At 38.1% G+C, this 22350-nt stretch overlaps 1 protein-coding gene across 3 annotated transcripts; it reads right to left on the bottom strand.

The window, feature by feature from the left end:
- Positions 1 to 485: 485 nt before the first annotated feature.
- On the bottom strand, positions 486 to 21114 carry MS4A4A (membrane spanning 4-domains A4A). Of its 3 annotated transcripts, none has more exons than XM_053561541.1 (7): positions 20984 to 21114; positions 13446 to 13596; positions 9381 to 9509; positions 6861 to 6917; positions 5587 to 5745; positions 1894 to 1995; positions 486 to 1093 (listed from the first exon to the last, which is right to left on the bottom strand). In XM_053561541.1, exons 2-7 carry the CDS (start codon positions 13578 to 13580, stop codon positions 1001 to 1003), a joined length of 675 nt encoding a protein of 224 aa, XP_053417516.1. In that variant the 5' UTR covers positions 13581 to 13596; positions 20984 to 21114; the 3' UTR covers positions 486 to 1000. The 3 variants fall into 3 exon arrangements, with proteins under 3 accessions (XP_053417516.1, XP_053417517.1, XP_053417518.1); XM_053561542.1 differs by having other exon boundaries at positions 13446 to 13563; XM_053561543.1 differs by lacking the exon at positions 9381 to 9509.
- Positions 21115 to 22350: the final 1236 nt, after the last annotated feature.

Here is a 22350-nt window from a genome sequence, read left to right as displayed (position 1 = left end):
GATATAAAATTGATTAAGATATGATTCTGTCCAATGGAGGGGAGGGGAGGAGGAAGAGAAATAGATAGAAAATACAAATGGAATCTGATCCATGATGTGATTTTTACTCCAGTGTGTACTTATACTCAAATAATGGCTTCTGTGTATGCAAAGACTAACTGTGCTATTCCAAGGTACTTTTTGTGGGAGAAAGAAAGCAGGAAGAGAGAGGAGAGCCATGTATCAGCTTCCTGAAGAAAAAAGCACTTCATGTCCTCAAAGGTAGAAAAAAAATGTTAAACAGGTGGGATGAGTGTTAGATAGGAAAGCAGAAATATATATTCTTCATGGAGGCCTCATTTCAGCAATACTTCCTGCCAATTTAATGCCCTTAGATAAAGTCCTAAAGATGAATGGAAAACCTTCCCATTGCCTCATTAAGTGCATGATGTATTTATTTAATTTTGGATACTCTGATAAAGAGCCTGGGCAATGAGTTGTTGAGTTTTTGAGAAAAAAATAAGAATATGCTGGGGTTTTTTCTTTCTTTTAATTTCAGAATATCAGGGGGGTACACACATTTGTTTACATACTCTTTTTGTACAGATTGAGTCAAAGTTACACATGTGCCTTTCACCCAGATAGTGTGTACTATGCCCCACAGGTATGAATTTTCCCATCCCCTCCTCCCCTCCCCCAGCTTCATTTTCACTGAGATTTACTTCCACACGTGCACTTAAGTTTTGAGTCATTAGTTCTAATTTGGTGTTGAGTACATGCGTTTGTTTCGCCTTTCCAGTTACATCCATGTTGTCCAAAAAGATACTAGATTACCTTTTTATTTTTTGACAGCTATGATTTTGAGTTGATTCTGTGTGTGAATATATGTATATGTATGTATATAATATTTCAGAGTTGGATTATGTATGTTTTTATGTATATATATATGGAAATTGGATCCAGCACTTTCCCATGTGGAGTTCTTGAATTACAATCAGTATAGATTTTCTGGAACATTTTTCTATTGATCTGTTGGTGGCATTAAACCTCTGTTAGATGGTGTAGGAGCTGCTGTTTCTGCCACATGAGGATTTGGTGGCAGAATTAGCACAACCTGTGAAATCAATCAGAATGCCATAGTTGAGTCACCCAAATAACCTTAGGGGTTCCCTCTCCTGCCCACATACTGTCATCATTGTCAGAGTTTACACTTTCTTCTCTCAAATCTTTCTCAAGAGAAATCTAGAAGGACTTCTTGGTGATTCTCTAGACACACACATTCAGTGATAACTCGTAGGCTGAGTGCTGATGGCCATTGCTGTGCTCTAATAAATGGATCAATATCACATGTGGATAATGATGGCCAACATGTTGGGTAAACCAAGGTATCACAAAAAATATAGAGCTCTTCTTCGAACCAGGTTTCTCATGTTGATAGCAAGAGGACACACAAATTATGATTTGTTGGATACAAATAAATCATTGCAAAAATCACACTGGCTCAAAATAGCAGTTTTCAGGAAACTAAGAAAAATTACCGTCCTTCCACAAAATTAGTGTGGCATGGGATTGCTGGGGGGGTAGTACTAGGAAGAGATAGTGGTGTAAGCATTATTTGCCCTAAAGCCACTGTTGTTCTGGGTTCACACCGAGAGATTAGTGGCAACAACCTCCCCCAGCAACCCTAAGAAAAAGCACAAAAGCACATCGTCCTGAGTTCTACACCTGAGAGGACATGAAGTCTGCCTCGTGAGCATGGAAGAGTGTCAAAGTTTCCCATGAGACCAGAGTCCCAGACAACTCCTTGATCACGACCTAGCAACATTCTAAGTGGAAAATGAGAAATCAATTACAGTTGTTTATGTAATTGATTACACAGCAATAGGAAACATGCAGGAGAAGACCAAGACTCACCCCACTTGAGTTGCAACAGGTTACTTTGCATCCAAAGGCAGAGAGGGACACAGCAATGCAGAATTCCAGCACACTAAAGAAGGCCACAGAAGCATCCATGCCCTAGGAGCAAATCCATAACAAAAGAATGTGAGGAACAGAGCCGACAAGTTTCAAACATTTACCGCTAACTCCAGCACCAAAAGAGAAAAATCACTGGCCAGAAGTCAGAATACCTAGCTCCTAACTGAAACTATACTGTTGGCCAATTCTTGGTCTGCTGAATGTCACTTACATTCTTACTTTTTTCACTTTTGAAATAATCACTGCTTTTCCCCCCCATTCTACTACTTTCCAGTGCTATCATGGGCACAGAATTATCTGAAAGTCCTTTAAAAGGAAATGGACTATAAAGATAATTGAGTACTATACATTTCATACAGCTGACACAATAAGATGATTCCCTATCTCAGTGATTATAGATAGAATAATTGTTTCTCAGGGAGGTTCACACCTGATCCCCAGAACCCATGAATAATCCCCATGGCAAAGGAGAATTAAAGTTGTAGATGAAATGAAGGTTGACTTATTCATTGAGATGAGAGCATTATCTTGAATGGCCCAAATGGGTTCAAAGTAATAAAGAAAAATCCTTACAAATAAAAGCAAGATGCAGAAGAGTCAAAGTTCAAGAAAGATCTGAAGATGCTGCATTGCTTGATTTGAAGATAGAGAAAGGGATGATAAGCCAAGAAATGTAGATACCCTCCAGAAGCAAAGGCAAAGAAAGAAGGCAAAGAAGCACATTGTCTCTTTATCCCTCAGAAAGGAATATGGCCTTATCAACACTTGAATTTTAGCTTAGCGAGAATTATTTTGAACCTCTGACATCCAGAAATGTAAGGTAATCCATTTGTATTAAACCACGAAATTTGTAGTAATTTATTACGGCAACCATAAGAAACTAATGCAACAATGAATGTCAAGTTAATCAGTCTTTACTCTATCTCTCCAGAGAACAGGTCTTAGATTGTCTTCAGCCAAAACACATGATCAAATTTGGGGAACATTTGGCAGTATACTTATTCCTAATAATCTTACTCTGGGTTGATGCAGGAGGTTCTTTGGTTTAAATACTGTGTTTCTCTCCATGGTTAAAGACAGTCCCTGTGCAATGGAAAGGCCAGGAACCAAAAGCTCAGGATATGAGTGATACAGACTCAGAGGCCCTTGAGAACATTTGCATTCACTGTTATTGACTTCTGCCTTCAACAGTTGCAGTGGCCTCTGTGTTTCGAGCATTGTTGTAGACACAGAAGATAGAGCAGCGAACAAACAGACAATTTCTTATCTTCAAGGATCTTGTCATCTAGTAGGGTAGACTAGGAGTTGGGAAACTGTCTGTAATCAGCCAGATAATATATATTTTAGGTTTTATTGACCAGAAGGTCTCTGTGGCAAATGCTTAACTCTGCCATTATAACACAAAACAATCCATAATATGCAAACAACTCAGGTTGGCTATATTTCAGTTAAATTTTACTTACAAAAAAAGGTTCTAGGCTGGACTTCCAACAAAAAGCACATTTATGTGCATGTGTGTCCATGGACAGAGGATGCCAAAAAATGTATATGCATTTTAAGAAAGGAAAAACCTGCATTAAAATTGTAGTACTCAATATATACTAATAACAAAAGATGAATCCAAGTCATATTTGAATACCTCTTGTAATTATGGAAGTCAAATGTGACTTGGGTATTGTAATTTTAATCAGTTTCTTCCTTCCTTAAAATGTATACACATTTTCGGCACCTCTGTATGTGTGTGTACACAACACACATGTATATGTATATGAATAATTGGTTTGAGCCGCATGAAATGGTCTTCTAGGCCAGGTATGGCTGATCATTGGCAATTTCATAAGATTCTGCCTGATGATTCTAGCTAGTGTGTTCACTAATTCCTCATATCTACAAAGAGGTCACCTTTTTATAACCTCTTTTTATAATTTATGCTGTCCAGTGTTTCTATCTTTTCTCTCTGGAGCTTCCTTATGGTAGGGAGCAATACTCCTTCATATGTACCCCAGAGTGCCAAACTTGGGATGGGGCATGAAATATGGACTCCTAGACCAGTGGACAGATGTGCAGGCACCGAGGCAGGGAGCTATTGCTTTAAATTCTAGGAGGCTCTTATGGAGATTCTCTGCTATAAGAATGGGCAGAAAAAAAAGTCTGTACTATTAAAAAGAATTCATAATAGCCTTTGGGAGATGTTTGATGAAGACTCAGCTACATAATGTGCCGAGTAGCTTTACTTTTTTAAAAAAGAATTTCAATACAGTAATAGCATAGCCTTAAATCAAGCATAGGGCTCTTCTAACTATGAAGTCTTGAATAACTATGCAGGTCCCATGCTCGTGGGAAATTGGCCCTATGAAGCTAGCCAATTCCAGATTTTGTCACTATCTTTGTGCCCTTAAAGCCTCTGAGTCCAGAGGACTTCAGGGAAATCAAAAGTAAAGGTTCTTCTTCAGCATGACAATAGTAAATAGCAAACAGCAGAGGAATTAGAGTCAAAGAGTTCCAGAGTCTAATCTTGCTTTTGCCAATTTCTAACTTAGCAACTTTGGAAATTTTTCTCAAGTTATCAGAAGAAGATTTCTTTTCTTTCTTTGAATGAGTGGCAAGAAATAAAATTGCTTACTATAAAAACTTTTCAGAAATCTCAAACTAAGTAAACAAGTTTAGCAAAAACACCTCAAAAGGTTATTTTAGGGTGAATATATAGCCCTCAAGACTTATGTGGAGTTTTCACATACAGGTGAGCAAAGGAGAAAATAAAGAAATGAGCTCAGTACAAAGGTGAAAGACTGAAAGGTCATATGAAGGGAAGCTAATAGAAAATTTGGTGGTGTTGAAAATGGACAGTAGACTTTTTTTTTTTTGGATGGTATGATCAGTAATTTTTTTTCCAATAGACTTTTTGATAGTAAAGATTGAACTACGCGTTTTAGTCTGCTGTGATGTGCTGCTTCTTCCCCACTCTTACCCACTAGCCCTAAACTTCAAGAAGTTTTACTATTTACAAAACATCATGTAAGTGGTAACCTGACATATAAAACAATTAGAATAGCATCTAAATAAGGGCAGTTGGTATTTTTTTAAAAAATGGTACAATACAAAACGGAGATTGAGAAGTTGCCAGAAGCCAGATGTTGAGGCTAAAAGTGGTGACCTTGCCAGACCATCCAGAGATGTTAGAAAGGCTACTCACCACTTGTAAGATAACATTCAAGACAATTTCACTTTGTTAGCAGAGAACCATGTAACTCTATCAGAAAACCCAGGGAACATGTATGGACTGATATCTGGGCTCCATTTATAGAGGAGGTTAACAGTACTTACTGATCAGAGCTTTAAAATTAAACAAAAACTTTATTCAAAATGCCAGCATTTTGAATTTCCTACCCTTAAAGGAATAGGTGTTCTATGATTCCCCCCTCCCCGCCCCGCCATCTGCCTCATCACATACAGAGGAGGAAAAAAGAGAGAGATGAGATTTTGACCTAACTTCTAATTATCCTATTTCTCAATCACTTCTAAATTCCCAAAGTCATTTAACAATTAGAAAACGTTGATTATTGCTTTTGCCAGAGTCAGAACTCCCCAGACTTGCTTCCACCATAGTATCCCATGAAAAGAAGCACTTACCATTAAAATGGACGTGACCAGGGAACAATTTTCTGACATTTGCTCATAGTTACAGTAATTGGCATGGAATGAATAAATACTGAGGCTGAGTGCACTGATTATGGTCCCTGTTATAGCGGAGATAGCGCTTATGATGTTCAATCCTAGACTACCTCGGACCTAGAAAGGAAGGAAATTCAGGTAAACTATCCAACCACATCCTCCGATCTAGCTCCCTGCATCACTTTACACCGACCGTTTCTTTCCCAACACAATCTATCTCCAGTATCTTGAATATTTCAAGCCTTTTAACTTGGCTGCCTATTGTAGTTTCAGCTTTAACCTCTTGCCAAAACACAAATAGAATGCAGCTATTTCAAGCATAAAGCCTTCAAATGGCTTCTGTGAGCACATGACATGAACCACAAATACCCTTAGTATTCTGGCTGGACAGCCCTGGCTGTGTCCACTCGGGCCATTATCTGCCTTGTTGTTTTCAGTGCCGCTTCCCTCTCCTGCCCCTAAACTTTCTGTCCATTATCTGTCTGCTGTGTATACCTTCTCATGGGTGAAGGTAAGGAGTCTTTTCATAAAAACTGAAATGTTTCAGGAAAGTGTGAGAGATTTAACGTACCCAGGACGCAAGACATATTTTAATGGTTGCCAGGTAGGAGATCTAAGAAAAGCAGTTTGAAGCCACATTTGGAAAGGTCATATGGACCATGCTCCAGAGTTTGCTATTTATTTTTTGAGCAAAGAAAACTCAAATATGATTGTTGTCCAGAGAAATGTTTTCTAAGAACTGGGCTTTTGCCTTGTCTTGCCTTTATGAAAGACATACTAGTATGGAAGTTACATTTTAAACATGCTTCTTCTTACCTTATTGTGAATTGCTTTTATTGCAAACTAAAAGTCCTTTCTGGACACAGGTGGAACACCACCTTTAATCAGTCAATATATATTATGTCATACCAGTATTTGGTGTCACCGTCACGTGCTGGATCTCAAGCTGCAGGGTTTTCTTGGACTGATCCCACTTGCCATTTCTTTTCAAGAATTCTCTGCATCTTCATAAAGATTCTCTCAGCAACTACTTTACCAAAATATGCAGTCCCGTGTCAGTAATTCTATCACTACCTAATTGTCTGGTTATTTTTAAAAGATCCTGCTAGGTCCAATCTTATCTGAGTTTTTAAAAATCTAGTAACAAAATCTACTTTATTCCCTGATAGAATACATATTTGATTAATCCTTCCTTTTTTGGTAGTAAAGAAATAAGAAATATTATTACTCACCAGACCTTTTGTAGTTCTTTTTTCTGCTGCAATTGACAAAGATCCAGAAACAATAAACTAGAAATGAGAGGGGAAATGCAGATAAGAAATGTTAAACAAATATTGGAAATAAAAACTTGATATAGCTTAATTTTAAATTACATAGGCTTGTTAAACAGACCACTTATCTGAGAAGGAACGCAGATTTGGCAAATAATTTTTCCTTTTCCTAGCAAGAATGGATAAATTCTATCAGGTGGAACCATGTGAGAATTTATCAAGATTTTCAAAAAATATCTAACGGAGTTGTATTAAAACTGTCTCTGTCTGAGAGAACTGAAAGATAACGTTTCCAAATTCCTGATACGAAGTAATCCTTCTATGGTACCAACATTGAATAAGATATTTAAATAAAAAAGAAACGAAAATGTATTCTAATTTAAAATATTTATTGCAAGTTTTAAATGAAATAGTAGCAAAGAAAAATTTTAAATTCTCAATTAGAAAATGAGTACAGCATCCCAGCTCATTCGATTTCGCCAATGAGAAATTGTTTTCCATTTAGCTAAAATGGTTTAGAAATAAGGATGAAAAATCACGCCTACAATCCTAGTACTTGGGAGTCCGAGATGGGTGGATTGCCTGAGCTCACAGGTTCAAGACCAGCCTGAGCCAGAGCAAGACCCCGGTCTTAAAAAAATAGCTGGGTGTTGTGGTGGGCGCCTATAGTTCCAGTTACTCGAGAGGCTGAGGCAAGAGAATTGCTTAAGCCCAAGAGTTTGAGGTTGCTGTGAGCTGTGACACCACAGCACTCTACCAAGGGCAACAAGGTGAGACTCTGTGAAAAAAAAGGAAATAAAGAAAAAGAGACAGAGAGAGGGAGAGAAGAGGAGGGAAGGGGAGGGGAGGGAAGGGAAGGGAAAGAAAGAGAAGGAAGGAAGGAAGGAAGGAAGGAAGGAAGGAAGGAAGGAAGGAAGGAAGGAAGGAAGGAAGGAAGGAAGGAAGGAAGGAAGGAAGAAAGGAAGGAAGGAAGGAAAAATAATGGAAATTAGCAGAAAAAAACCTTTCACCAATTAAACAAAAGCTTATCTAATGAGAAGTCTACAGTAGTCTGAATGTTACCTCACTTGGCAAACACAACCCCTGCAGTCCTAATTATCTACTGAACATATGTAGAAGGCTTAAACTTTGTAAGCTGGTATTTGATGAACTCTTGAAAGAGGACTGAAGAAAAGGAAGCAGAAACTAGAGAGGTTAGATGTATCTCATTCTTAAAATAGACTGACCCTTTTTGATCCCTGATTCCTGTAGCAAATAATTTGTGATCTTGTGCCAGCCACCTAACCACTCTCAGTCCCAATTTCTTCACCCATAAGGTAAGGATGATAATAAATCCTCCCTCGGAAGTTTGTGGTGATTGTTTGAAATGAAATTACACCCAGAAATCACTTAGTAGAATGGGAAGATCACAGTAAGAGCTAAATGAGGCTGTTATTGGCATCAATATTTTTAGGTGTAAAAAGTGTTGTGGAATTTCCCAGAAGTAGAGCAGCACTTTCTGTTCTTCAAATCCTGTGCTTCTTCTGCACACAGGTGAAGGGGAGCAAAGGCCAGCAACTTAATAAACTTTAAACTGTCTCATTCTGAACTTTGTGGATTAATGAAAACTCCACAATACTGGAGTATTGGAATAGATTCTGGAATAGATTCTCTGAGTCTCATGTAAACCTAGTTTATAAATTTTGTTTTCCTCTTGTCAGTAGATCGAACTTGATATTTCATGCTCAATTTCACTCTAAATTTGCATGAAAAACTCTCCTGTGTTTTGTCTTGAGGGAAGAATTTTTAAATCCTCTTAAATTCTCATTATAATTGTATCTTAATATTAATTACAGATGTTGTTTACGAAACTTGTGAAACATATTTTACCCAATAGCAATTCCTTTTTCTAAGCTAACAATATGCTGATATTTGGTGGTTGATGGGCGAGACACCGTAAACTGCCTGTGTTCCAGCCACATCCTGTTTTTTAGTCTCTTGGGAGCTTTAAGGTAGGGTGAACTCTTCCATGCTCCAAAGGTGAGTCTTAATTAGTCCAAGCCCATAAGCACATAGTTGGTTTTCGAATACACATATAAACATTTATGTAAGATGATATGTGTCAACAATATCCACTCTCATATGATCTACCAGCATCCTTGATTAGATCTTTCACCACTGAGTTTGCTAACCCTGGAAATGTCTAGCCACTGACAGGCTTGTTGTGAAATAATCATTAGTTTCAATGTTTAAGCTACAGGTTTGGCTTTATGCTGCTATATTACATCCTAATGGATGCATGTATAAAATATTTAATCTACCTGCCTTTCTATGAGTTTCATATTATTGCCACTTGAAGTGAGAGAAAACTGAGTCAAAAGAAAGTTAGGTACTTTTCTCAAATTTATAGAACTATAAGATAGAGTAAGGATTCCAGAGATGAGGGTATTAACAGCACAACATTATGCTACCTCCAATTATATCAGAAGGAATTTTGCTCACCATCATGGACCCCCAAATTGTGTATCCAATGTACACAGAAATAGGATATACTCGAAAAAATGGCAATGTCGCACTCATCATTATTATTCCCAAACTGAGGTTGATCAGGGCGATTAGAATCTGCACAATCTAAAAATGATGAACAAGTAAAAACTGATTATTTACCACAAAGCTGATAGCAACACCATCTCCTTTCTGATCATCATCACCCTCATTTTCCATATTTTGATACAATTACAGGAACTTCTCAATCTTCTCTTGTCACTTCTCCCTCCACATGAAGAACCATGAATTTACCAACTTACCAGAATCGCCTTTCAGAATATCCATCATTGTCCCAATGATTTCAATGTTAAAAGCCGCGCATCAGAATCAGCCCAGAGGTCATTTTCTAGGGTGCTACTTCTGCCACAGCTGTTGCTCTCTTTATCATAGGCTCAGAGAGAAGCGACCAAGGCATTCAAAGGCAGTTATTTTAACAAGGAGAAGTAATGTGGAAGAAAGAGAGTGTATGCAGAGGAAAACACAAAAGAAAGAAAGAAAATATATTTGCCTTGGGTATGGTGCCTGAGGACATGAGTGTGAGTACAGGGGTCTAAACATAGGAGAGTTGTGGAAGAATGGAGAAAGATGGCCTAATAGAAATCTCCTAATAGAAGACAGAGCAATGCTCCTCTGCATGAACACCAAATTCAACAACTATCCATGCAAGAAAGTACTTTCAGAAGAAACCAAGATTCAGGTGAGTTATCATACTATTTGTCTTTAACACTATATCAAGAATGAACTGATACCAGAAAAGAGACTGAGCAGAAAAGACAACCACGCACTGCCTATGCCCCATATCCCCTACCTGGGCAGTGCCATGCAAGCATGCCAAGGGAAGAGAGAATCTGTGCGCCCAGGGGCAGGAGAGTGCAGTCATTGTGGGCTTTGAAACTTGGAGCCATGCTGGCAATGAGAAACATTGCATAAAGCAGAATTTTGCTGGTGCCTATGGAGGAGAATTAAGACAAACCCAGCCATAAGGAAATCCTCTCCACCCCCAAATTAAGTTCTGATTGATCCCACCACTGGCTGGACTGTTGTGTGGATGAAGTTCATAAAGCAATTAGGTCACAAAGGCTGCAATTCCTTGGACAATTCCTGTGGCTGTGCTGGCTCAGAACCAATGGCCTTTGAGGTACATATGACCCAGTGAGATGCCAGTGTTGGTGGCCAAGCCAGTGCCCGTGTCACCCCTTCCCCAACTTCAGGCAGCACAGCTCAAGAAGTCTTCTTCCACTTGAGGAAATGAAAGGGGAGAGTTCAGAAGACTTTGTTTCGCAATTTGGGTACCAGTTCAACCACAGTAAAATAATGTGTCAAGCTGAGTGCTAAAGCCCCTGAATGTAAGTCTCAGTTCCCGGATGGCATTTCTGGGACAGAAGGAAACATGTTGATCTGAAGAGAAGGATCCAGTCCCAGCAGGATTGACTGTCTGTGAACTAAAGAGCCCTTGGATTTTGAATAAATGTCAGAAGTAGCCAGAGAACAATCACCATGGGCTCTGGGTGAGATGGGCTGGCTTCAAGTGTGATCTGGCATGGCCATGAAGGAATATCCACATTATTCCTCCCCCAACTGCAGCAACACAGCACAGACAATAAGTGATACAGTGAGATATTTTGCCTGATAATCCAGAGAATTCTCCTGTACCTCACTCAAGACCACCAAGGCAGTACCACCAGGAGGCTGCTGCAAGAGTTGCAGCATCACTGGCCTTGGGGCACTCCCAGTGCTGATATGGTTGCAGTGACCAAAAACTTAAATCACAACACTCCATTTCCCTTGACTATCTGGAAAGCCTTCTCAAGAAGGATAAGTTCAACCAAGCCCAGACTGAGAAGATTGAAATAAATGCCAAACTCTTCAATGCCCAGACATTGACAAACATCCATAAGCTTCAGGAAAATCCAGGAAATCAGGACCTCACCAAATGAACTAATTAAGTTACCAGTGACCAATCCAGAATTATGGAGATACATGACCTTTCGGACAACGAATTCAACATAGCTGTCCAGAAGAAGCTCAATAAATTCCAAGACAACACGGAGAAGAAACTTAGAAGTTTATTAGAAAAGTTTAACAAAGAGATTGAAATAATGTAAAAAAAAATAATGGTGAGAGGTGTTTGGGCCCTGAGGGCAGGTCCTTCGTGAATGGCCTGGTGCAGTCCTCATGGTAATGGTGAGTTCTCATTTCATTAGTTCATGAGACAGGTGGTTGTTTAAAAGAGCCTGGCACCACCTCCTCCCTTCTTGGGTTCCCACTCTGACCATGTGATATGCCTGCTCCCCCTTCTGCTTTGATGGTAAACTCCCTGAAGCCCTCCCCAAAGCAGAACTGGTTGCTGAATAAACCTCTTTTCTTTCTGAATTAATCAAAGTCAAGCATTTCTTTGCAGCAATGCAAAACAGAGTAAACAGACTAATGTAGCACGTGAATGCATAAACAAACTGTGACATAGCCGGACAATGTAATAGTATTCAGTGCTGAAAATAAATGAGCTATCAAACCATAAAAAAATTAAATGTATGCTATTAGGTGAAAGGAGCCATTCTTAAAACAAGAACTGGCTTGGTGCTCATAGCTCCATGAGTAGGGCGCCAGCCACATACACCAGGGCTGGTGGGTTCAAACCCAGCCTGGGCTCACTAAACAACAATGACAACTATAACAACAACACAAAATAGCCGGGCGTTGTGGTGGGTGCCTATAATCCCAGTTAGTTGGGAGACTGAGGCAAGAGAATCGCTTAAGCCCAAGAGTTTGAGGTTGCTGTGAACTGTGACACCACGACACTCTACTGAAGGCAATATAGTGAGACTCTGTCTCAAAAATAACTAACTAAATAAATAAATAAAATTTTAAAAAGAACCAAACTATTTTTACCTATTGTACAATTTCAGTTATATAACTGTCTGGAAATGGCAAACTATGACAACAATAAAAATTTAGTGGTTGCCAGGGCTTGGAGTAAGGAAAGGATGAATAGGCAGAGAGCATGGAGAATTTTTAGGGTGGTGAAACTGCTTTACATATTATTATTTAATATAATGGTGGATACATGTCATTAAATGTTTTCAAAATCCATAGAGCATACAACACAGAGAATGAAGTCTGATGTAATTTATGGACTCTGAGTAGTGATGTGTCAAGGTAGAGTCATCGATTATAACAAATGCACCATTCTAAACATTCTAGTGCAGAAGGTTGATAATGAGGAAGCTATGTGTGTGTAGGGGAAAAGCATAGGGATACGTCTGTACCTTCTTCTTAATTTCTCTGTAAACTTAGAATTATTCTAAAACATAAAGTCATCTTAAAATACTTATTAATGTGTTAAAAATAAACCTAATATATGCCAACATAAATAACAAGTTTCAAGGAAAATAATTATGTTTTCCAAATTAAAGAAGTATTAACTATAACTGAGGGGGGGAAAGGACCCAAAAGGTTCACAGTGACTTTTTCTCAGTGGGTTGAAGATCAGGCTAGGGATAAACCTCTGTATTGAAGATCCTTTTTCTTACCCTAACCCTCCATTCTTTAAACTATTCATTTGTTTTAGGAACACTCCCTCCAGATGGACATGCTCAGAGGACAGATTTTTTTTTTAATTCTTTGAGCAATGGAGCTAATAAAAGATACCAGAGAAAAATAATAGCAACATGGGCCCATCAGCTCTCGGGAAGGCCTGTAGTGGGGACATCAACTAGTGCCCAGGTAACTTCTTTTCTTTTGCAGTTCTTCCATGCTAAGGGAAAATATAACTATCATGGATGACCCGCAACCCCAGAACAGATCTGAAGTTGGTATATGTTAAATATAACCAAACTGGAAGCATGATATGATAGATTATTACCTCATTTTCATATGATAGGTTCTAAAAATCAAATACTGATGTCTCTTGGGCTGGTTTATGTATTACAAGGCTAATGGGACAGTGTATTGGGCAATAGATCTGATGAGTTGTGAGTTGACAAGGCCATTGGCCTTCTCCCAGATCTGCAAATGACTTACCCCAAGGATTTTTGGTTTCCCTTTCAAGAACTTCTCTTGCATTCTATTCCACAGATAAGAGTGTAGAACAGCAGACTGGGGCACACCTAGGCCAAGCTCTGGTATGGTCTGTTCCATTCTTTGCATGGTTGTCATGGAAGCAGAAAAAATGCTACAATCAAACATATGGGTTTAGGATAAGGTCCTGGAAATAAGAGAAGGGCATGACATGATGAGGCAAGTTCCTTCCTAAGGTCAAAATCTGGATATTCCCTGCCTATAATATAATAACAATCAGAGCCAGAGAAATGCAAGAAGCAACATGGGAGAGAATGAGAGAGAAAACAAGAGAGAGTGGGGCATGATAATTGCCAAGAATACAAGATGGTAGAAAGTCTTGTTGAGAGGGACATATGCACAGAAGTGAGATAAATATGTTGGGCATCTCAAATTACAGACATTTCTTCAAGTTCAAATCCCAAGTCTGCTCATATTTTATCTCTATCCCCATTGCTGCCTATTTCCTTGATGACAGCCATTTAAGAGGTTCATTGAGTCAAGAAAGCTCTATCCTCAAGAATAGACTAATGTAATTATCATGGGAGTAGGTTAGTTATGGCTGTTGTGGGCTCCTGGTAAATGTAACTTTGACCTCATTTTTCTGTCTCTGTCTTGTGTGATCACTTCCACTTTCACAGGGGATGACCCTTACCAGATGCTGGCTCCATATCCTTGGACTTTCAAGCTTCCAGAACTTGAAATAAACCTCTTTTGTTTGTTTGTTTTGGTAAATTATCCAATCTGTAGTGTTCTGATATAGCATCAGAAAACAGACTGAGAAAGACACCAAAAATATCACCTCAGAGATCTACGGGACACAACAGAGGCAGAAAAAAACTAGAAAAGGGGCAAATACTTCCCAACTCATTGTATGAGGCCAGCATGACTTCAACAGCAAATCAGGAAAAGACAACAATAACAAAATTACAGATGAATATCCAGTGTGAATGTAGACACAAAAACAGTCAACAAAATATTAGCAAATAGTAGCCAGCAGCATAAGAAAAGGATTTATTCACCAAGACTAGGTCAAGTTAATCTCAGAAATGCAAAATTGCTTTAACATTCAAAAAAAAAAATCTAATGTTGCACAACATATTAATGAAATAAAAGACAAAAACCACAGGGATTGGTGGAGATGCAAAAAAAAAAAAAAAACATTTAGCATGACAAAACCCAACGACTTTTCATAAAAAACACTCAACGAATTAGGAATAGAATGGATCTTCCTCAAACTGACAAAGAGGATCTATGAAAAACTCACAGCTAGTATTATAGTTCAGAGGGCAACAGTGACTCTTTCGTCCTAAGGACAGAAACAAACAAACAAACAAAGGATGTCCATTTTCACACTTTAACTTTGGGGGATTTGGCCAGGGAAATTTGGCAAGAAAAAACAATACAAGGCACACAGATTGGAAGGAATGAACTAAAACTATCTCAATTCACAGATGACATGATCGTGTTTGTAGAAAATCCTAAGGAATCTCTACCCTCACCAAAATAAAAGGCATTAGAATTGATACATGAATTCAGCATGACTGCAGGATAGAAATAATATATGCATGCAAAAATCAATTGTTAGTTCTAAATGCCAACAAGGAATAGTCTGAAAGACTAAGAAACCAATCTCATTTACAAGAATTTCAAACAGCACAAAATTCTTGGGAATAAATTTAACAAAAGAAATGCAGGACTTGCACACTGAAAACTTCAAAAATTGAACGAATTTAATTTTTTAAAAAGAAAAATTAAATAAATAAAAGTATAATCCATGTTCAAGAATTAGAATATTTATTAAGATGGCAATATTCCCCAATCTGACCTATGGATTCAGCACAATCGTAATCAAAATCCAAGCTACCTTTTTTCCCCTGAAATGAACAAACTAATCCTAAAATCATATGGAAATACAAAGGACCCAGAGTTGGCAAAACAATCTTATAAAGAAAAATAGTTTGGTGCACTTATACTTTCTAAATTCAAAGCTTACTACAAAGTTACACTTTTAAGACAGTGTAGTTCTGGCACAAGGAGAGACATATAGAACAATGAAATAGAGTGGAGAGTCCAGAAATAAATCCTTATATTTATGGTTAATTTATTTTTGACAAGGGCATCACAACTAACTATTAAATGGGAAAAGAATTGCCTTTTCAGCCAATAGTGTTGAAGTAACTGTATAACTACATGCAAAAAAATAAAACTAAAAATAAGAAGTTGGAACTTTCCTTACACCAAACAAAATTAACTGAAAGTGAGTCAAAGACCTAAATGTGAGAGCTAAACCATTAGAAGATAAAAAATAGGAGTTAGTCTTTATGATCTTGTTTTAGCAATGGTTTCTTAGACAAGAAGACAAAAGCTTAAGCAATGAAAGAAAAACAGATAAATTAATTTCATCAAAAAATGTTTTCAACTTCAAAGGACACCATGAAGAAAGTGAAAAGACAAGACACAAAGCATGGGAGAAAACATTTGCAAATCCTACATCTGATAAGGCACTTGTATCTAGAATTTATACAATTCAACTATAAAAAAGGAAAAACCCCAATTTTAAAATGGGCACCTATTTTGCATAGGCATTTCTCTAAAGAAATTACACAACTGATTGATAAGCACATGAAAAGATGCTTTACATTATTTGTAAATAAAGAAATGCAAATCAAAGCCACATGAGATATCCCACTATCACACCCACTAGGATGGCAAAAAAAAAACATAAAAGATAACAGCAAGTGGTGGTGAGGATGCAGAGAAATTGGAACCCTCAAATATTGATGTTCAGGTTGTAAAGTGGTACAGCTACCTTGGAAAATGGTTGGGCAGTTCCTCAAAATGTCAAAGATAAACTTACATATTCCCCAGCCCTTGTATAGATACAAGAGAAATGAAAACGTATCTCCACACAAAAACCTGGACATGAATTTTCTTGGTAGCACTCTCCAAAACAGTCAAGAGGGAGAAAGAGCCCAGTTGTTCATCAACTGATAAATGAATAACCATGCAAACAAAAAAGTTCTTCCATTCACCTGACTAGTGTAATGGATCCTCTTCAGCAAAGAGGCTCTGAACTTACGCCACCTGAATTTAAATTCTGACTCTTCCACTCTTTACTCAAGTTACTTACTCTTGTATCTCTGTAACTCTATCATGTGAATCATGGTGTTATAGGAATTTAGCAGTGAAACGATTGGTGAGACCATGTTATTCATGGTGCTCATGTGGTTGGTGGTTGAGTCTTCCCCTCTTTTGCAGTTTGTCTCAAAGATTGGTCAGAAGAGTTTGTCTCTTTGCTCTTACAGAATAAGGTAGATAAAGGACTATATGAAGGCAAAGAAGCCCTCCTCTATCTCTCAGTCTTTTTTCTGATGATCATAGGGTTTGTAGATGGGTTCCATAAGTATACAGCATTGAGTAAGTATATTCAGACCTATCTGTAGACTTTAGCATCTTCTGAGCAGAACACAGAGGTTGATTCAGAGAAATGAGATAGAATAAAATAGGAGGCCTTATTTTTTTGTCTTGTATATAATCCATACCTTCTAATCCTGTTATGACTGTAGAAGAACTATCTTCTTCTGAGCGTAATTTATAGTCATCATAATAAAGCCCAGAATTTGATCAGTTAGCAACTTGTCCCAGAAGGGAGAAGGGGTAATTTGTAGAAGACCTAAATTAGATATCCAGTCTTCCTCGAAAATTTTCTTTCAAAAAAGTAACGTGATGCAAGGAAAAGTAAGTAGAGATTATCTCAGAACTTTACGAGAGAGGTGAGAACTAAAGGTAAGAAGAACCATAAAACACTGATGGGATTACCAGTGTCCTTTCTTTGTGGAAGGTTCAATAATTCACTCAGTTGTCCTTGGTAAATATCTGGTGGATTGTCACTGATGCCTTCTATTACCGACCACCTATGTTTAATCAATTATATTCTAATCTTACACAACCATTTTTCAACTCTATGTAGTTCCCCGACCTGCTCAAACTAAGGCTATTTTTGTCTTAATTTTATCAGGGGATTACCATAGTCTCTTAATGTTCCCCTATGTCTATTTATTGCCTTGTATGTCCAATTCATCCTTCATTTTGTAGCCAGGATAATTACATCAAAATGCATAAATAATTGTGTCACCCTCCTCTTTAAAATCCTTCTATTTTATTTTACCTTCCTTAGTATAAAATCCAAATTACTAGCATTGTTGATAAGATAACTCTGCTGCATTAGCTCTCATCTATTACCCTAACCTGTCTTTGAATCACCCTTCTATGTATTTATTTGTTCAGAGACGCGATCTTGCTCTGTTGCAATGCTGAAGTGCAGTGGTGCAGCCATAGCTCACTGTAACCTCAAATTCCTGGAAGGCAGCAAGGTATGATCATGCCACTGTACTCTAGCCTAGGCAACAGAGAAAGACCCCATATTAAACATATATAAATCCCAGTTTCTCCAGCATAGCAATTTCATTTCTGTAATGGGATAGTTGCATAGGTTGAACCCATTTTCAGGAATACTCCACCCCTCCCATGGCCACCTTGCAACAAAAACAACAATCCCTCCTGACCCCAGTGTCCAATCATCTCATACCCTAGCCATATAGAAGTCTCTATCTTTTCTCAGGCATAATTCCCCACCTCCCTAGTCCCTAGGATTACTAAACCAATGATGGTAAGTAAGAGTCTATAAAAATTTCTGTTATTTCCCTTTTACACCACAGAAACCAAAGTTGTAAACATAACTAAAGTTGATTTTTCCCCTAGTCCAACTCTATGCATACTTTAATTTTTTCTTCTTTAATGTAAAGGAACTTCTGCCTTAATGTTTCAGACAAACCTTCAGACTTAAGATTTAGGAAATGTAAATTCTGTCTTATCAAACGTGCCTGGTGACTCTACTACCTTCAGTGTCTCTCTCCAGCAAGACTTCCTTAGGGGAAAGACATCATATCAAATTAAATTATACCTTCTAGCAGTCTTTTGAAACCCTGAAGGCTATACTGAGAATTTCTTTTAGAAGGGCTAACTGATTCTGTGTTTCCAATATAAACGTGAATGTCTATTTTGAAATTTTCTGAAAAAGCAGAAGCTGTGTCATGCAGTCTTTCTCATGAAAGTAACACTGGTTATTAATGTGGATGTCAGTGATTAAGGATACTCACAAGTGACTCTTACAGTCTTTCCATAATTGTCTGGTAACATAGGTTCTGATCACTCAAAACTGGTGTCCTGACTTTCAAAGAAACTCTGGCCATAAATTTAGATAAATGCCATCTTTCTTCGCCCTACAGAAATCCATGTGTTAATTACCCAGGACAGGTAAAATTCTCCAAGGACATAAATATGTGTTTACTATCCATGGCCCAAATTCCCTATTTTCAAATACCAAGGAAACCAAAAACGACAGAGGATATTGAACACATATGAAGAATATTTCTTCCAGTTTGGGAAAGAGTCTAAACCTTAATTTTGTTGCATCTTATGTGACACATTTCAGACTATTGACAACTAATTTCTTTTTTTTTTCTTTTTTGTCCCTTGTACAGAGATACAGAAATCTAGACAAGCATTCCCTATTCTATTGGCTCCAATGTCCTTATGAATCCATGTCACCACCAATCTTTTATTTCCTTATTTTTATATCACCATACCTACCCCATGGATCACAATTGTCAAAGAGCCAAGGAGGGAGCAGGAGGAGAGTGGTACAAAGGACCAGAAATTTTTTCTTTTGGTAAATTTATAAAATAGACCAGACAAACAAAAGGAGGCCTGAATCTGATGGCCTGTTAAAGAATAATGATGGTGATGTAGAAATGGTAACCTCAGCAGGGAAAAGGCATGGATTAAGAACAAAGAAGTCCAGGGTTTTAGCTCCTATTCTTTGTTGTCAATTTGTGTGATTCTGCTGACAAGGGATTGAGAACTAGAATCTATAGAGAACTCAAAATAGTCAACAGAAAAAAGCAAACAATCCTATCTATCACTGGGAAAATAACATGAGCACAACCTTCTCTGAGAATGACAGACGGATGGCCAACAAACACATGAGAAAATGCTCATTGTTCCTAATCATCAGAGAAATGCAAATCAAAACCACCCTGAGATATCACCTAACCCTAGTGAGAATAGCCCACATCATGAAGTCCCAAAGCTACAGATGCTGGTGCAGTTGTGGAGAGAAGGGAACACTTTTACACTCTTGGTGGGATTGCCAACTAATACAGACTCTTTGGAGAGAAGTATGAGGAATCCTCAAAGAACTTAAAATAGACCTTCCATTTGATCCCACAATTCCATTACTAGGCAACTACCCAGAAGAAAAAAAAAGTCATTTTATCATAAGGACACTTGCACTAGATTGTTTATCACAGCTCAATTTATAATCACCAAGCTGTGGAATCAACCCAAGTGCCCATCAACCCATGAATGGATTACTAAACTGTGGTATATGTATACCATGGAATACTTTCAGCCATAAAAAGATAAATACTTTACATTTTTTGTATTAACCTGGATAGGGTTGGAGAACATTAGTAAAGTGTCACAAGAATGGAAAAGCAAGTATCCCAACATATTCAATACTAATAGAGGCCAGTAGATGAATTAATACATGCCTACTCAAGAGAAAAGCTTAATTTAATTCCAGTTAGGGGCTGGGAAGAGGGTAAGAGGGGAGGAGGGAGAGGGATGGTTGTACTCTCACCCAATGGGCACAATGTAAGAATATCTGACACACCTCCAGGGTAAGGGCCACAACTACCACAGGGACCTTAGCTAACAAATGCAAACATTGTAACCTAATCATCTAAACCTCATATTAATGTGAAATTAAAAAATATGTGATGTTAGTTCCCTTTTCTGGGTTCCATTTACATCACTGAGGAAAGATGGAATAAGCTTTTTTCTTATCCCAAGAATGTTAAAAATCTTCAAGGTGTCTTTCATTAGTAGACTTCTTCATTAGGAGCCTCAGTTGGGGCCTGGTGCCCCAGGAACGGTCCCAAAGACCACTGGAGAATGTGGTCAGGCTTCTACCTGTCTCCAGATGAGTCTAAATGCCTGAGACTGGGGCCTTGCCTATATGCCCTTCTCTGTCTCCACTAAATTCTGCATGTGGCAGATCCTCTCTTCAATGTTGAGTTATAAAAACAAGCCAGAGAATAAAGACCGTAGAAGAAGGAGCATTAAGAGTAGATGAGATAATTAGTAAAATGTTTTTTGACAGCCCGGGGATTTAGAGAACAAAAGTGATTAAAACAATCTCCTCTAGTATCCAGCTTCAGCTTTTAGGAGTTTTCCCTAAGTCCCAGGCTCTGCATCAAAGACTGCTCCTCAACGCCTGCCCAAAGGTGCTCTCACCCCTCTTCCAACCCACAATACCAGCTTCACTATGGGAAGTGGTCCTCACATTTTTTGCATTCCACTCCCAGAAATCCTAGAATTAGGAAATGAAAAAAAGCATCAACTCAAAAACCTAGAAGGCAATTCCCTGGACGTACCTTTCTTCACGCCTGCAATGTCTGTGTCAATGTTCTTTAGATACAGTCGCCTTTCCCTCACTCCACACTTCACTCAGTACCAGTCTGCAGTCCTTTTCTAGAAATTTTTTGAGATCCTAAAGGCTGTGCTGGGAATTTGTGAGAAGCACAGCTAGTTCCTTTTTTATGCCGGAAACACTAACGAATTTTGTTTTGCCAATATGGGTGTAGATGTCTATTGTTAAATTTCCTGAAATAGTGGTGGCTGCCTCATACAGTCCTTTGAGTGAAGATAATGGTTATTACAGTAGATATCAGTGATTGAGGATTTACTATATGCCAGGCTGCTTGACAGTCTTTCTATACACAAACTAAGTGGCATTTTGAAGCCTTTTGAAAGCCCCTTTGCACAGTTTCACACATTTCCACATTTCTTTTGCTTTCTTTAACAGATAAATGTTAGTTATCCACTTATATACAACTTAAATGTCTTACTTACATGAAAGTCCACCTTTAGAGATTCATCATGCACAACCATAAAATGGCAACAAGTTTGTTGCACAGCAATAATTGATACCTTTCTAAGTCAAAGTAGTAGCTGTTGTTATAGAAGGAGCTTGGCCTTTGACTAAGATAAACTCAATTGCAATCATTTATTGCATAACTGTATTATTCCCCTGAACCTAAAATTTACCTGTAAAAGGAAAGTAACATTTACCTGGTGCAGGAAATTAGCACGGTATTCTATTTTCATTTGTTCAGCATTTCTTAGAGAAAAGCTACTCTAAGCCAAGTGTTATGTGCTGTAGATAAAACGTTGAAAAACTATAGATACAGTCTACCCCACAGGAGTTTATAGACTGATTGGAAATACAGACAAATGAATACGTCATTATTCTCTATGATAATCAGTTCTCTGCAAGGTACAGAAGAGCATCCTAAGAAAGCTCATAGAGGATCAATAAACCCAACCTTGGGGAGGCAGGAGACTTCCTGATGAAGGGCCAGGAGACACACAAATGGAGAGCTAGGGGATGGAGGGTGTTCTACACACAGTCAACAGAATGAAGAAAAGCCAAGGGCCTAGGGACAGCATTGTGTAGTGAAGAGAGGGAAAGAGCTTCATAATCAGAATAGAATAGAGTAAAGCTAAAAGCATCATTAGCAAACATGCAATTTTAAGGAGTTACAGATTCATAGACAACAGTAGAAATGAAAATTGACAGAGAAGTATCAGTGGAATTGCTCTATCCCAAAGTAAGTGCAGAAGAAATTTATTACACAAATATGAGCAACCACGGAAAGAGTCCACTTTTAGGGGAGTGCATCAGAGCCTGGAGCAGTTGTAAAGGTAATCGATTTTTACATTTGTGCTGGAAAAGCTCGGT

This window comes from Nycticebus coucang, chromosome 14 (assembly GCF_027406575.1).
Source record: "Nycticebus coucang isolate mNycCou1 chromosome 14, mNycCou1.pri, whole genome shotgun sequence".
NCBI lineage: Eukaryota > Metazoa > Chordata > Mammalia > Primates > Lorisidae > Nycticebus > Nycticebus coucang.
The sequence above is the reverse complement of the archived record's forward strand: the minus strand, read 5'-3'. Positions and strand labels throughout refer to the sequence as shown.

Bases quoted from the DNA above. Each gene is read 5' to 3' on its own strand.
- MS4A4A (XM_053561541.1), bottom strand. From the start codon at position 13,580: ATGACAACCATGCAAAGAATGGAACAGACCATACCAGAGCTTGGCCTA. The intron at 9,510-13,445 runs GTAAGTCATTTG...CATCATTTTTAG, and splicing joins GGAAACCAAAAATCCTTGGG to ATTGTGCAGATTCTAATCGC. The intron at 1,996-5,586 runs GTAAGTGCTTCT...ATTTGCTCCTAG, and splicing joins TGGTCACGTCCATTTTAATG to GGCATGGATGCTTCTGTGGC.